The sequence below is a fragment of the Panthera onca genome, chromosome C2, assembly GCF_046562875.1.
Source record: "Panthera onca isolate mPanOnc1 chromosome C2, mPanOnc1 haplotype 2, whole genome shotgun sequence".
NCBI lineage: Eukaryota > Metazoa > Chordata > Mammalia > Carnivora > Felidae > Panthera > Panthera onca.
Genome location: NC_138347.1, coordinates 107,639,310 through 107,652,616, shown reverse-complemented (window position 1 = coordinate 107,652,616; position 13,307 = coordinate 107,639,310). Strand labels below are relative to the sequence as shown.

The 13,307-nt window shown below is 39.8% G+C and overlaps 1 protein-coding gene across 5 annotated transcripts in view; it reads right to left on the bottom strand.

Moving 5' to 3' along the window:
• VEPH1 (ventricular zone expressed PH domain containing 1) overlaps positions 1–13,307 on the bottom strand; it is a 245,072-nt gene that overhangs the window by 34,840 nt on the left and 196,925 nt on the right. For all 5 annotated transcript variants that reach the window (XM_060639068.3, XM_060639066.3, XM_060639065.3 and 2 more), the window contains one exon: positions 1,337–1,454. In XM_060639068.3, coding sequence (XP_060495051.2) covers positions 1,337–1,454 — 118 coding nt within the window. The remainder of the gene's footprint in view (positions 1–1,336; positions 1,455–13,307) is intronic.

Genomic DNA, 13,307 nt, shown 5'->3' with positions numbered 1-13,307 from the left:
CTTGCCACAATGGGTAATCTTTAAGATGCTCAACATCCTAAAACGAAAGGAACGGGTACAGGTGGTGCAATCTGTGGCTCTCTGGAGAGTGGCTCATCTACAAAGTGGCTTTGGGCTCAGCAGTGTTTTATCGTTGTTCTCTTGGTTGAAACTGCAGTTCTCGAGCACTGTCAGCGGTGAGAACTCTTTGTCCTCAGAAGGCAAATGAGTGATGAAATACTCCAAGGACAGCATAATTTGTGAAAACAGACTTATTATCAACCTAACTCCACTGGTCAGATTGGAGCAAGTGTAACCAGGAAGGCAGAATGGTGGAGTGGTTAAGAGCATGGGCCCTGCAGTCAGACTGAGTTCAAAACCTGCTGCTATTAATATATTACCTGTCTGACCTCAGTTAATCAAATTGCTCTGTACCTCAGTTTCCCCATAAGTAAAATGGAGATAATATCAGTACCAACCTGATAAGATCATTGTAAATGTTAATGAGCTATAGCTGACATGTTTAGCACAGGGCTTGGCTTATATTCACTAATTGTTATTTTTAGGCAAAATCAGTAGACCAAATTCTTTGGGCAGCAGAAACAGAGGGAAAGGGTGAATAACAGCTAGGAAGGTATTCCTCAATTAATTCCTCACTCTTGAAATGTTTCACAGCAGAATCACAAGCAAAAGTGTAAGGGGTAGGGCACCTGGGGGGCTCAATCAGTTAAGGGTGCGACTTTGGCTCAGGTCATGATCTCAGGGTGTGTGGGTTCAAGCCCCACGTCGGGCTCTGTGCTGACAGCTCAGTCTGGAGACTGCTTCGGATTCTGTGTCTCCTTCTCTCTGCCCCTCCCCCACTCATGCTCTGTCTCTTTCTCTCTTGAAAATAAATAAACATTAAAAAAATGTTTTTTAAAAGTGTAAGGGGTGACCACGAGATGACAGGGTTGTGCATGCACTCACTCCTTTAGCGGCATCTCCTTTCTTTGAGATTTTTGACAGAACACCTCTTTTTCACTAACCCTCAGGGTCATCTGGACTGAAATGAATGCTTTCAGGACAAAATAGCCGGTACTACTTTCTTGATGACTACACATAAGGTGTTGTTTCTCTTGCTCGTTTCTGGTTTATGTTTCTCTCCCTTTCAACATCTTCCCTTTCTCTCACTCCCACTCTGGGGAAATACCTCTCTCACCATGAGGTAGAGGCCACCAGGCATACCTCTGTGCATTATTACAACTTAGGACGTTCATGCAAGAAGAAGGCCAGTTAGAATGGCAGGGCTCATAGGTCCCTGTAAACCCCAGGGGCACAAGTGATTCTGAGCAGCAAGAGGAAGGGAGGGGTCTCTCACCGGTCGCTTTCTCGGGGTTGTTGCACATGAAGCATTGCCATGCTCCTGCTGCTTCGCTGAAGCCAAATACATCAAAGAATCTCACTTCTTCCAGATGGAGCTGTACCTGGTCCAGATCCTGTTCCAGGAACACAAAGCACAAAGCACATAAGCTGATCTGCCTGCTACGTAGCATTCAGAGACTGGAAAAAAGGGATATGGGAGCAGTATGGCCAGTACTCAGACTCAGTGCTAAGGACAAGGAGGGAGCATTGAGAAAACCTGTCTGAGCCCATCTTGCAAAAGAGCACCTATCTCAAACCCTTCCAAGGGACTTCTCTTAAATGCAGAGGACAGTGATCGTGGGCCCCAGAGCTAGGCCCCAGGGCTCGGGGGTGGGGCCTGAAGGTGTCCAACATTTTCTTACATCTAATGGGAACTCCAGAATTTCTAAAAAGAAGGGGTACGCAAGGGACAGCGTGGTTGATAGGAAAGTTGTAGGGGAGTTTGTCTGTTATTTACACTTTGCACAAAATTGAGGATCCATTATCCATATCAAAACATTATTTTTGTTAGGTTGGCTTCGTAGGTGGCTGGTGGGAAATATGGGAGAGGGCTTAATCCCTCAGCCCTTTGCTCCGGCACTGTTTTAGTTTTATATTTTATCTTAACGGTATATGCAAATCCTGAATTATATTCCATGGCGCAGCTGTATTGGTTTTAATAGAAAATAATGTCTTAAATTACTTATCAGTAAATTAATTAATTTTCCCCCTCCCAAAAGCTGAGTTGAATGGACACACCAAGAAGACTGGCGCTGTTTTATGTGCCCTGTGGCATCGTGCCAATATGTTCCTGTTTAAGAGGCAGAGGAGAAACGTTCTATTACACTGTAAATGGATGGAATACTATTAGCCTAACCAAATTAAATAGCTCTACTGTCCTCCTGAGGCTTTCCTATTATGTAAATGCCTTGTGTCCTCTGCTACAGGGTGGTCAGAACTGCGCTCTTAAAAGCTTGCTTTCCTCAGAGGGATTTAATGTCTTTGCTAGCCTTCCATGTGCCTAGCTGACTTATGTGTTTGTCCTCTGCAGAGTTGTGATTTTATTCCCCTTCCTCTGGTCCACACATTCTTATCTTCTACCCATAGTAACAGCTCTTAGTAAGCCCAAGAGCCAAAGGATGGAGGCACTGTTTGTGCTGCTTACGATGGCTCAAAAATAAAGAATGGGCAAGTGGCTCCTCAGTTTCTACCCCAAAGCTCCTGTTTCCCAGGCCTATGTTTCTTAACAGAGGTGAGAAATATGCCAAACCCTAAGAACCCTGCGAGAATAAAGATCTACTTTGTTCACAGTTGTATCCCCAGAATCTAGTCCAACATCAGGAATGGATTAACATTGGTTTGCAAGCCCAGTGCAAAGTTTTCCAATGAACCATATGAAAGTATTATGAACATTTAAAGGGAATTCTTTTAAGAGAACATTTACACTCACTGGAACATAAACACAATGAAGGCAGGGATTTTCTCTGTTATATTGGCTGCTATGATCTCAGCGCTAAAAATGCCTACCCCATAAGCAAGCATGAAATAAATATTTGTGGAATTATGAAAGGCATAAACTGGGACTAGAAAGAAATACTTTTCAGCATTCTTTATTAAGACTATTATGGCTTGTGTTCTGGCATTAGACATCTTGGAGCCTCAACATGCTGAATATAGTATTTTGAGTTGCTAACATTTAATACCATTTTTTTTTAAAGCATGTTCCCAAGATAAAGACTGAAGAAGCACCTGGGAGTTTTGCAGGTTTCAAAGGATGAAATCTATATTTAAATTTATGGGGGAAAAGCAGATGTTCATAAATCTCAGTTTCAGAACTGTGAAGTCTCTGAAGTCTATTGGCCATTGGCATGCAGATCACTTCTCTATTTCACACACAACCAAGGATCAATTTTTCATTCACCACAAACACTGCTAACAAACAAAGTACTTAAAATAATACTTAAGGGTTCCTTTATTTTTCCTGTTCTGAGACCAGAAATGTCCCAGGTTGTTGCCTACAATCCACATTTGTCTTGGCAATAAGTTACTTAAAAAGTTTAGGACAGATGGCAAGCTACATCCCTGCGTTCAAGTTCTGAAGTCAAAAGCAGGCTAATTCTTTAGAGGATTTAGGTGTTATGCAAAGGGAACTGACTGAAGAAGATAGAGGGTAATTCTCTGAACTGTTGAAATCAGCAATAACAGCCAACCTTGAAGAGAGACAGATGCAACACATGTAGCTCCAAATATTGTTGGAAAATCAAAGCAAAATAAATCACAAAACAAGCAAACACAAACCATCAAATAGCAATACGTACATTTTTGGAATTTTGGTTTCTTGACTGTGCTTGAGGTCATTATTTCTCTCTCCTACTTATCTTCTTTACCCTCCTGGGTCTTATAATTTCTGAGGCCTTGCCCGAGAATTACTATATGGCTTTTTTTTTTAATACCAAGAGAATTAAAATTGACTTATTTAGAGAATTATAAGCTTATTTTAAAACAACTAGACCCCAGAAGAATAATAAAAATCATTCATATCTAAATATAGTTCCTCCCTGAAGTACTTTAGTTCCATGGCATTGTGGTAGACAGACCCTAGGGTGACCCTCCCCCCCCCACACACACCATAATTCCCATCTTCTGGTGCTTATTCCTTCATGTAAACCCTTCTTAGGTGTGGGAGAGACCTGTGACTTGCTTCTGAGAAAATGACAAAGATGATATCAATCCCATGATTATGTTATTATGTACACAAACACATACACACCACACACACACTACACACACACACACACACACACACACACACACACACACACAGACCTATCTTGTTAGCAGATGCATAAGGGAGACTCTCCTGTTGGCCTGAAGAAGCAAGGCCATGCTATGAAGTGCCTATGGACAGAGCCACAAGGCATGTAACTGTGGGTGGCCTCTTGGACCTCAAGGCAGCCTTCAGCCAATAGCCAGTAAGAGTTCCAGGTCTTTAGTCCTACAATCCCAAATAATGATATCTGCCAACAGCTTAACCACGTTTGGAAGCAGACCCTTCCCAGTCAAACCTCTAAATGAGATCACAGCCCAGCCAATATCTTGACTGCAGCTTTGTGAGACCCTGAGCAGAAGACCCAGCTAAGTCACAAGCAGACTCCTGACCCAAGGAAACTGTGGGATAACAAATATATGTTTTTTTAAGTTTCTAGGTTTGGGTAATTTGTTATGTAGCACAAAGACTCAATACCGACATTGTGCCATGAAGAAGGGAAGGTGACAGACACCCTGTTGGCCAATTCTCAATGAAAATGATGATTTTACTTAGAGAGGTCACATTCTTCTGAGAACGCTCCAAATCAGGCCTCAATAAAACCAGAAGAATATAAAGAAAAAGATACATAATCATAGTAAGAATACAGTAAGAAAGGTTTTCTTGATAAATACCATCGAATTCAAAAGGGATAGAGGTCCCTGGAGGAAAAATGATGTTTTTAAATAGCCGATTAAATGAACGCTTCTCTATTTTTTTAAAAATCATTAACGGGAGTAGGAATTTGGAGAACTATATAAAAAGTCTCTTGCAAAGCCTCTTAGGGGAAAAATAGCCAAATAGCCTGGAAAGATGAGAGGATATTTACAACGTTATTTTGATGATAACGACAGCATGAGTCAATGCTATGGATTCTGTAAAAGTGCAAAGTGGCCTCTGGGTCTTATACAGTGGTCGATGTAGTGTGAGAGGGTATGGGGAAACAATTTTCCAGAAATCAGTGAAAGCATACATCTGGAAGAACTTTGGGTTCTGGTACATTTAAATTCTGTTTAAAGCTATTTTTTGCACAGATACAAAACATAGGATTGCCTCATGTGTTCTGTGTGCCTATGGTTAATGGGATCAACTCTAGGCACATACTTCAAGTATGCTTTAAGATATGTAAACAAGAGGTTTTTTACTTTTTTAACAATCTCCAATATTTGCACAAAATAGGAGGGCTTTATGTCTTTACAGCTATTTCTAGTGTACGAATTCTAACTATTTGGAGTCCAGGGTGTGCAAAAATTTATTGAGGGAAAAAATTAATGAGTCATCCTTATATCACTTATCTTTATGTTATTCATATTGTCCCACATTGTGCAAGCATACATAGCATCTTGTAAGAAACATACTGTGCACTGAATGAATAAACTAGCAAAAGAAACTCTAAAGAATATTTATGCTATAATTTAATTTTTAAATCAACTTCTGAAAAATATTACTATTCAATTTATAGCAATTAGTATTTATAGCACCTGGTGTCAGGAACCAAGGATAAATAGATGAAGGAGACATTGTCCTATATTCCAAGGATGTGATACAATAATGCATTGGGTGCATAGTATTCCTCACAGAGGAAAGCTGAAATACATCTTTATTTGTGATTGGTTATGATTTTATCTTCTTCTGGTGTGACTCTTTCAGCTCTCAACTGGATTAAAGCCCCCTTGGCAAGGAGACTAATTGCTTTCTTTTCTTTTCTTTTTTCTTTTATTGTTGAGAAAGAGAGAGAGTGAGCAGGGGAGGGCCAGAGAGAGAGGTAACACAGAATCCGAAGCAGGCTCCAGGCTCTGAGCTGTCAGCATTGAGCCCGATGCGGGGCTCAAACTCACAAACTGTGAGATCATGACCTGAGCCAAAGTCGCACGCTTAACCGACTGAGCCACCCAGGCACCCCAAGAAGATTAATTTCCATATTATTTTACAGCTTCTGAAAATACTGAATATATCACTTTGCTCATAATAGATGTTCAATGAATCTTTGTAAATGTTTACTAATTGAGACACACAGATTTTATCTCCCATTTATATCAACAGTAGCATTTAGGTTTTAAACTTTCATGTCTATTCAATTATGCCCACTAAGCCCTTTCAGTTATATTTTTAAAAAATATATCTGCATCTCTATGTGTGTTACAGGAATTCATTTTATTTAATTTTATAAAACAAGTTTTTAGAATAAAATGTTAGTAATTGAAGAATATTTGTCTAAATCCATCAATATAGCATGTTGACTGCTTGTTCTCAGCTTTTCCAAATCACTGGTTCTCAGGAGGTGTCGGTATCTGGAATCCCAGGGAAACTTGTTACAAACATCAAACACAGGTTCCATTCCTAGAAACCTAATGTGACTAGCCTGTGTTTGTGCCTGGGAATCTGAATTTCTAAACAAGCTCCTGGGTTATTCTGATGTGCAATGACTGGTGGTTAACCCTACATCCTTGGGAACAGATGAGGATGACTGATTTGTTTCCATTAATCGGTATTTGAGGAATTTTTCAATCCTCTTGTGCATATGTTTATACTTTTCCACAGTAGTTTGGCTTCAAATGACAACATATACAATCTGGTTGCAAGAGCAAAAATTCCATTCTTGAAGATCAGAGACATTATTATTCCAAATTGTACAACTTGGAAAGAAGAGAAGAGGCGTGAAAATTGAAGCTGTTTAGGCTTATCTGAAAGTTGGCAGAAGGCTGGGATGTGTGAGGAAGGAGTGGGCAACAGGTGGGAGACAGGCTCTGAGCAGAGGCAGCAAGGGTGTTGAGCCAGAAGCACTCATAACATAATTCTGTATTCAATGTAGGTGTCACACACGCACTCTGTTCCATTGTCTCTCCTTTCTCTATCCCAGACTAATAAGGGAACTCTAGGTACATATGAGTATATAAGGTTAATGTGGCCAGCTCCTTACTAGTACTATAGATCACAGAATAGACTTGACTTTTTCCCTATCCTTTGAGTACCAGTGTGTTGGGACACTGCTTGTTGGCAAGTTGTGGCAATTCCAACCATGGGTCTGGCTCCAAGTGGCTGGAAGAAAGCATGTTTGATTCATTTCCGAGAGAAGTTTTGAAGAACTCTTTCATGTAAGAACCAACAAATATGATAGATTATTTGATTTGATTCAAAAAGTAAAGTTTTCACATTCACCTAGGGATCATGAGAAAATAATGTGAATATAAAATGTTGGCAGTAAACATTATAAGAGTTTAAAAAAAGCAGTTTAGGCAAAAGCTAATGTAAGCATATGGATTGAGTGGAAACTAAAGGTGGAAAATTGGGTGAAGCTTCATAAATGTTTGCTAAACCCACAATTACTTTCTTTATGAACCTAATTTCTTTTAAAATTTAGTCCATTAAAGGCAGCAAAGTATTTTTTAATCAGAGTGGAAGCAAGGGCAAAAGATTACCAGTGTTCAAAATATGAAGAAAATTTGACATTTTTACAGTGGTGATAGCAGTAAAATGTAATCATTGGAACCACTGGCATGACAGCCAGCATCAATGGTTGCCACCTGCATTTAATAACTGTATATTGAGCATTTAGCACTGCTGTGTCCAGTAGTCCCCCCTTATCTGTGGTTTCACTCTCCAAAGTTTCAGTTACCCACTGTCAACCCCAGCCTGGAAGCAGATAATCCTTCTTCTGATGTATCATCAGTAGGTCAGTTGTAGCCTAAAGCTACTACGTCATACTCCCTGCATCATTCACCACAGTTCATCTCCTCACTAGGCACTTTATCACCTCCTGTCACTACAAGAAGAATAGTGAGTACAGTATAATAAGATATTCTGAGAGACTACACTCACATAAGTTTTATTGTAGTATATTGCTATATTATTCTATTTCATTATTATTTGTTGTTGATCTCTTACTGTGCCTAATTTATAAATTTTTTTGTCATTTGTATTATTTTTTTTAAATATATGAAATTTATTGTCAAATTGGTTTCCATACAACACCCAGTGCTCATCCCAAAAGATGCCCTCTTCAATACCCATCACCCACCCTCTCCTCCCTCCCACCCCCCATCAGCCCTCAGTTTGTTCTCATTTTTTAAGAGTCCCTTATGCTTTGGCTCTCTCCCACTCTAACCTCTTTTTTTTTCCCTTCCCCTCCCCCATGGGTTCCTGTTAAGTTTCTCAGGATCCACATAAGAGTGAAAACATATGGTATCTGTCTTTCTCTGTATGGCTTATTTCACTTAGCATCACACTCTCCAGTTCCATACACGTTGCTACAAAGGGCCATATTTCATTCTTTCTCATTGCCACATAGTACTCCATTGTGTATATAAACCACAATTTTTTAATCCATTCATCAGTTGATGGACATTTAGGTTCTTTCCATAATTTGGCTATTGTTGAGAGTGCTGCTATAAACATTGGGGTACAAGTGCCCCTATGCATCAGTACTCCTGTATCCCTTGGGTAAATTCCTAGCAGTGCTACTGCTGGGTCATAGGGTAGGTCTATTTTCAACTTTTTGAGGAACCTGCACACTGTTTTCCAGAGCAGCTGCACCAGTTTGCATTCCCACCAATAGTGCAAGAGGGTTCCCGTTTCTCCACATCCTCTCCAGCATCTATAGTCTCCTGATTTGTTCATTTTAGCCACTCTGACCGGCGTGAGGTGATATCTGAGTGTGGTTTTGATTTGTATTTCCCTGAAGAGGAGCAACGTTGAGCATCTTTTCTTGTGCCTATTGGCCATCTGGATGTCTTCTTTAGAGAAGTGTCTATTCGTGTTTTCTGCCCATTTCTTCACTGGATTATTTGTTTTTCAGGTGTCCTAATTTATAAACTAACCTTTATCATAGGTATGTATGTAGAGGAAAAAGCATAGTATATATTTGGCTCAGTACTATCCATGGTTTCAGGGATCCACTGGGGGTCTTGGAATGTATCTCCAAGAATACAGCAGGGAGATTACTGTACTACCACGTGGTACTAGACCAAAGAGGGTGCTGATATGGAATGAGCTCAGTGAAGGGGCTTTCTTTTTCTCCTCTGGAAGTCAGTTAGCAACATAACCATAGTCTGCAGCCATGCAGGTTATTTTCTCTTATTTCCCCCTCATTATCCCTGATACCATTCTCATTCCCAGATGCTCCACGTCCCCTTTACGTAAGTGATTTTGGGTTTGATATATTTCTTCAAACATGTCTGGGTTCTTGAAAAATATGCTTACTGTGTTTTTCATTTTCATAAATGTTATGCCATGGACCACATTCCATTTCTTGCTTGTTACTCTCAAGAGTACATGGCATCGTGGGGCGCCTGGGTGGCTCAGTCGGTTAAGCGTCCGACTTCAGCTCAGGTCATGATCTCGCGGTCCATGGGTTCGAGCCCCGCGTTGGGCTCTGGGCTGATGGCTCAGAGCCTGGAGCCTGCTTCCCCTTCTGTGTCTCCCTCTCTCTCTGCCCCTCCCCCGTTCATGCTCTGTCTCTCTCTGTCTTAAAAATAAATAAACGTTAAAAAAAAAATTAAAAAAAAAAAAAAGAGTACATGGCATCGTATGTGTACTTAGTTTGTTGCCACTGCCATAGAATGATGTGGTGCACATCTGCCACTGTCGCATTTTAATGTAACCATTCCTCTAGTGATAGGCGCCAACTGTGCCCCATGTTTACACTTACATGAACCATGCAACAATGAATATCCTCATACACATCCCCTTGTGGACGTAAGAATTTTTCTGGATAATCATGCAGAAGTGGAATTGTTGGGGCGACTGGGTGGCTCAGTGGGTTAAGCATCTCAATTCGGCTCAAGTCATGATCTCATGGTCCGTGAGTTTGAGCCCCATGTCAGGCTCTGTGCTGACAGCTCAGAGCCTGGAGCTTGCTTTGGATTCTGTGTGTGTCTCTCTCTCTCTTTGCCCCTCCCCTACTCATGCTCTGTCTCTCTCTCTCTGTCAAAAATAAACATTAAAAAAAATTAAAAAAAGAAGTGGAATTATTAGATCACAGGGTATGCTTAAGAATGTACAGAAAATCTGTTGGTTTTTTTTTTTTTATGTTTCTGCATAGTTTGGGCTTTCTGAGCAAATTTTACTAAAACTTGGGACTCGGGCTAAAAGAACAAGCTTGAGAAGTTAATTTATGACTTATTCGAAAGTGAGAGACCATTTAGAGAGATTTATCTTCCCAGAAGTGTGTGTTTACATCTCAAGGTGGGGATGAGACCCAGGATTTAGAGACATGTCTAAGCTGTCAAGCTGGAGACACTGGTCTTATCCTCGCCCTGGAGTGATTTATTTATATTCCAAAAGGTAGAAAAACCCAGAATCTTTCCCAAGGAGCAAATATTTTTCCCTCCTTCTTTCAGATGAGTGGGGGTGCTGGCCACCCCCACCCCACCATATAAATATCCACATTCATATTCTCAGTATTTCTTTTCCTACGGTATGGACCTTTGCATGTGTAGGATGACACCAGGTTCTCATTGTGTTGCCCAGGATTAATAATGGAAGCAAAGGGGAGTCAGTGAGGTTATTAGCTGTAAATAATCTGCTCTGCTCCAGAAATCTTGTTTGCATGAGGCATTAAAAATTGAACATAATGCATATCCTTAACTTCACTAAGTTCTGTTAAATTACTTGTCAGAATGATCCAATTTACATTCCCACCAGCACAATATGAAGAATTTCTTTTCTGCACCACAATGGAAGGCTTTTCTAGGCTCTGAAGTTTCTGGAAGGATTACTATCTAACAGTCCTTTCTTATATCTGAAATAGGCCATACTTTTGGTGGCCACAGTCATATTGGTCTGCTTGCATCAGAGGCTGGCAGTAAGTAGTCTCCAATGACTCCTTAAACCATTGCTTCTTAACCAGAGGAAAAATCAACCACATTTCTGTGGCAAATATTGCATTTTTTTCCATCTTTATTGCCTTTTGCTAACATAAGAAGTATCCCAAGATCTGGGAATCAGACCACCCATTTTAGGTACAATTATTTTAATACACAAGTACATACCAACATTTGGCCAGAGTCCAGTTTTACTTAAGAACTATCATTTTGTTGATGTGTTTACTACTTGGAGCAGTTACAATGGGGAAAAAAACGTACTTTGCTATGGATCTATGGAGAAGGCATTGCTTCCCATGATGTGAGAATTTCAAATGTCTCCACTTAGTCATTCAATGGGTAGAGCACAGCACTCAGCACTGATGAAGTAATAAGAGAACAAGGCAGATGTGATGTTGCACTACCCCCTCATAGAGAAATGGATAAAGTAAACTCTGGTCTATTTACGCAATGGAAAACTTTATAGATACTAAAATGAATGAGCTAGCTTCACATGTGTGAACAGACAGATATATTTTTAAAACATAATGTTAAGCACAGAAAGGATATGCAAAAGATATGTGCACTATAACACATATGTAAAATTTTAAAACAACAGTACAAAAATATCTGTGGAAATAGAAATAATACACACCAACCTCAAGAGAATATTTGCAATTCCTTTCTTCTGGCAAAGGGGAATATTTGAAGTAAATATGGAAGAAATGTAAACATCTCTTCTATCTTGTGATGGGAATGGGTATCATCTTTCTGCACTTTACTGAATTTATGAGCTGTTTCATAATAAAATAGAAAATAAAAGTGAGGCAGAGAACACAGTTCAATGAAGCAGAGACTGGCCAGGTTTAGGATCTGTCAGGAAGAAAGGTGCAGAACCTGGTGGGGGGCTTCCTTGGTATCCCTCAAATCTCTTATAGGGAAGTCCCCTTATTTTGCCTGTATGAGGCTGGTCTTGGTGGGGAAGATCAGCAAAGGACCATCTCTTTCTCTTGACTTTTACATCTTAGTCTATGTGCATTTCTTCTTGTTGGGGGACTCCGCACTAAAGCTTCTTGTAATCTAGTTCTTCAAACTCAGGGACAAAGAGATGAACACAAAATGCTAAGTGTTTTATTTCAAAGCATTAATGTTATGTTATTTTGTTTTAGAAAAGAAAATAAAGCAAACCTAAAGCTTTAGGTTTGCACCTAAAGCGTGCAAACACCAGCGTATGTCATAGGGAAGTGTTATGGAATGGATTAAATGACACATGATACATAGAAATAAGGGATTTTTTTTTTTTTCTGCGGAGTGGTATGGCATAAAGAATGTAGATTTTGGAGACAGAAGATCTGACTTTGAGCCCCGCCACTGCCATTCACTAGCAGTTCTTGGGAAATAACTTAATTTCCTGGTGCTTTCAATGCAATTCTCATTCTGTAAAATGACTGGGATCCCTAAGCTGTCTCTTTCAGAGGGTTGTTGCCACAAATAAATTCATGGATAATTGCATCACTTTGTAAACTGTACAGAAATAATACAAAGTAGTGATAATGACCATGAGTTGAACAAAACAAGATAAGGAGCTCTTTTTTATGCATATAAAATAGAGGGTGTTTTTTTTTTTAATCTCTTAGCTAGATAAATATGTAAATCTTTCTGAAATGAGTGACTTGTTTAAGAAACACTGATGTTAGGCGCCTGAGAAACATATTTTGTTTTCTAAAAGCAAGTAACACACTTATCTGTCTTTGTTAGTTTGTTGTCAAACCTAGGAATATTGGATGTAATGAGATGCAAACATAGAAGGATGTAATGCAACATTAACATTTGAAAGGGGAGTAATGACATGTGCATGTTTGATGGGGCCATAATGAGATGTACAAATAGAAATGCACATAGAAATGTGCATGGGCAAAAGTAATGAGATGCATAAATGGATGGGTGTAATGATGAAGGCATTTGGGGGGGATGTAATGTGATTTATAAATGGAAGCATTAAATGGGAAGGGTGGAAAGGGCAGGTCATGATAAGAAGCAGAGAGAAAGAATGCAGTGCTATGCATGAATGGAGGAGCTAATAATATGTGCATGATGAGGATGTAACAAGATAAAAATGGGATGGCATAATGAGGTTCACAGATGGAGGGATGTAATGAGCTGTGCAGAAAGGAAGGAATCATGACAAGCATAAAAGGAAGGATTTAATGCCGTGAATAAAGAAATGGGCATAGGAAGATGTGGGGACCGAAAGGAAAGGCAAAAAAAAAAAAAAAAGGAAGGGGACACTAGTGAGGGAATGGGAAATAACAAAGTGAGCAAATGGAACACTAATGAGATGC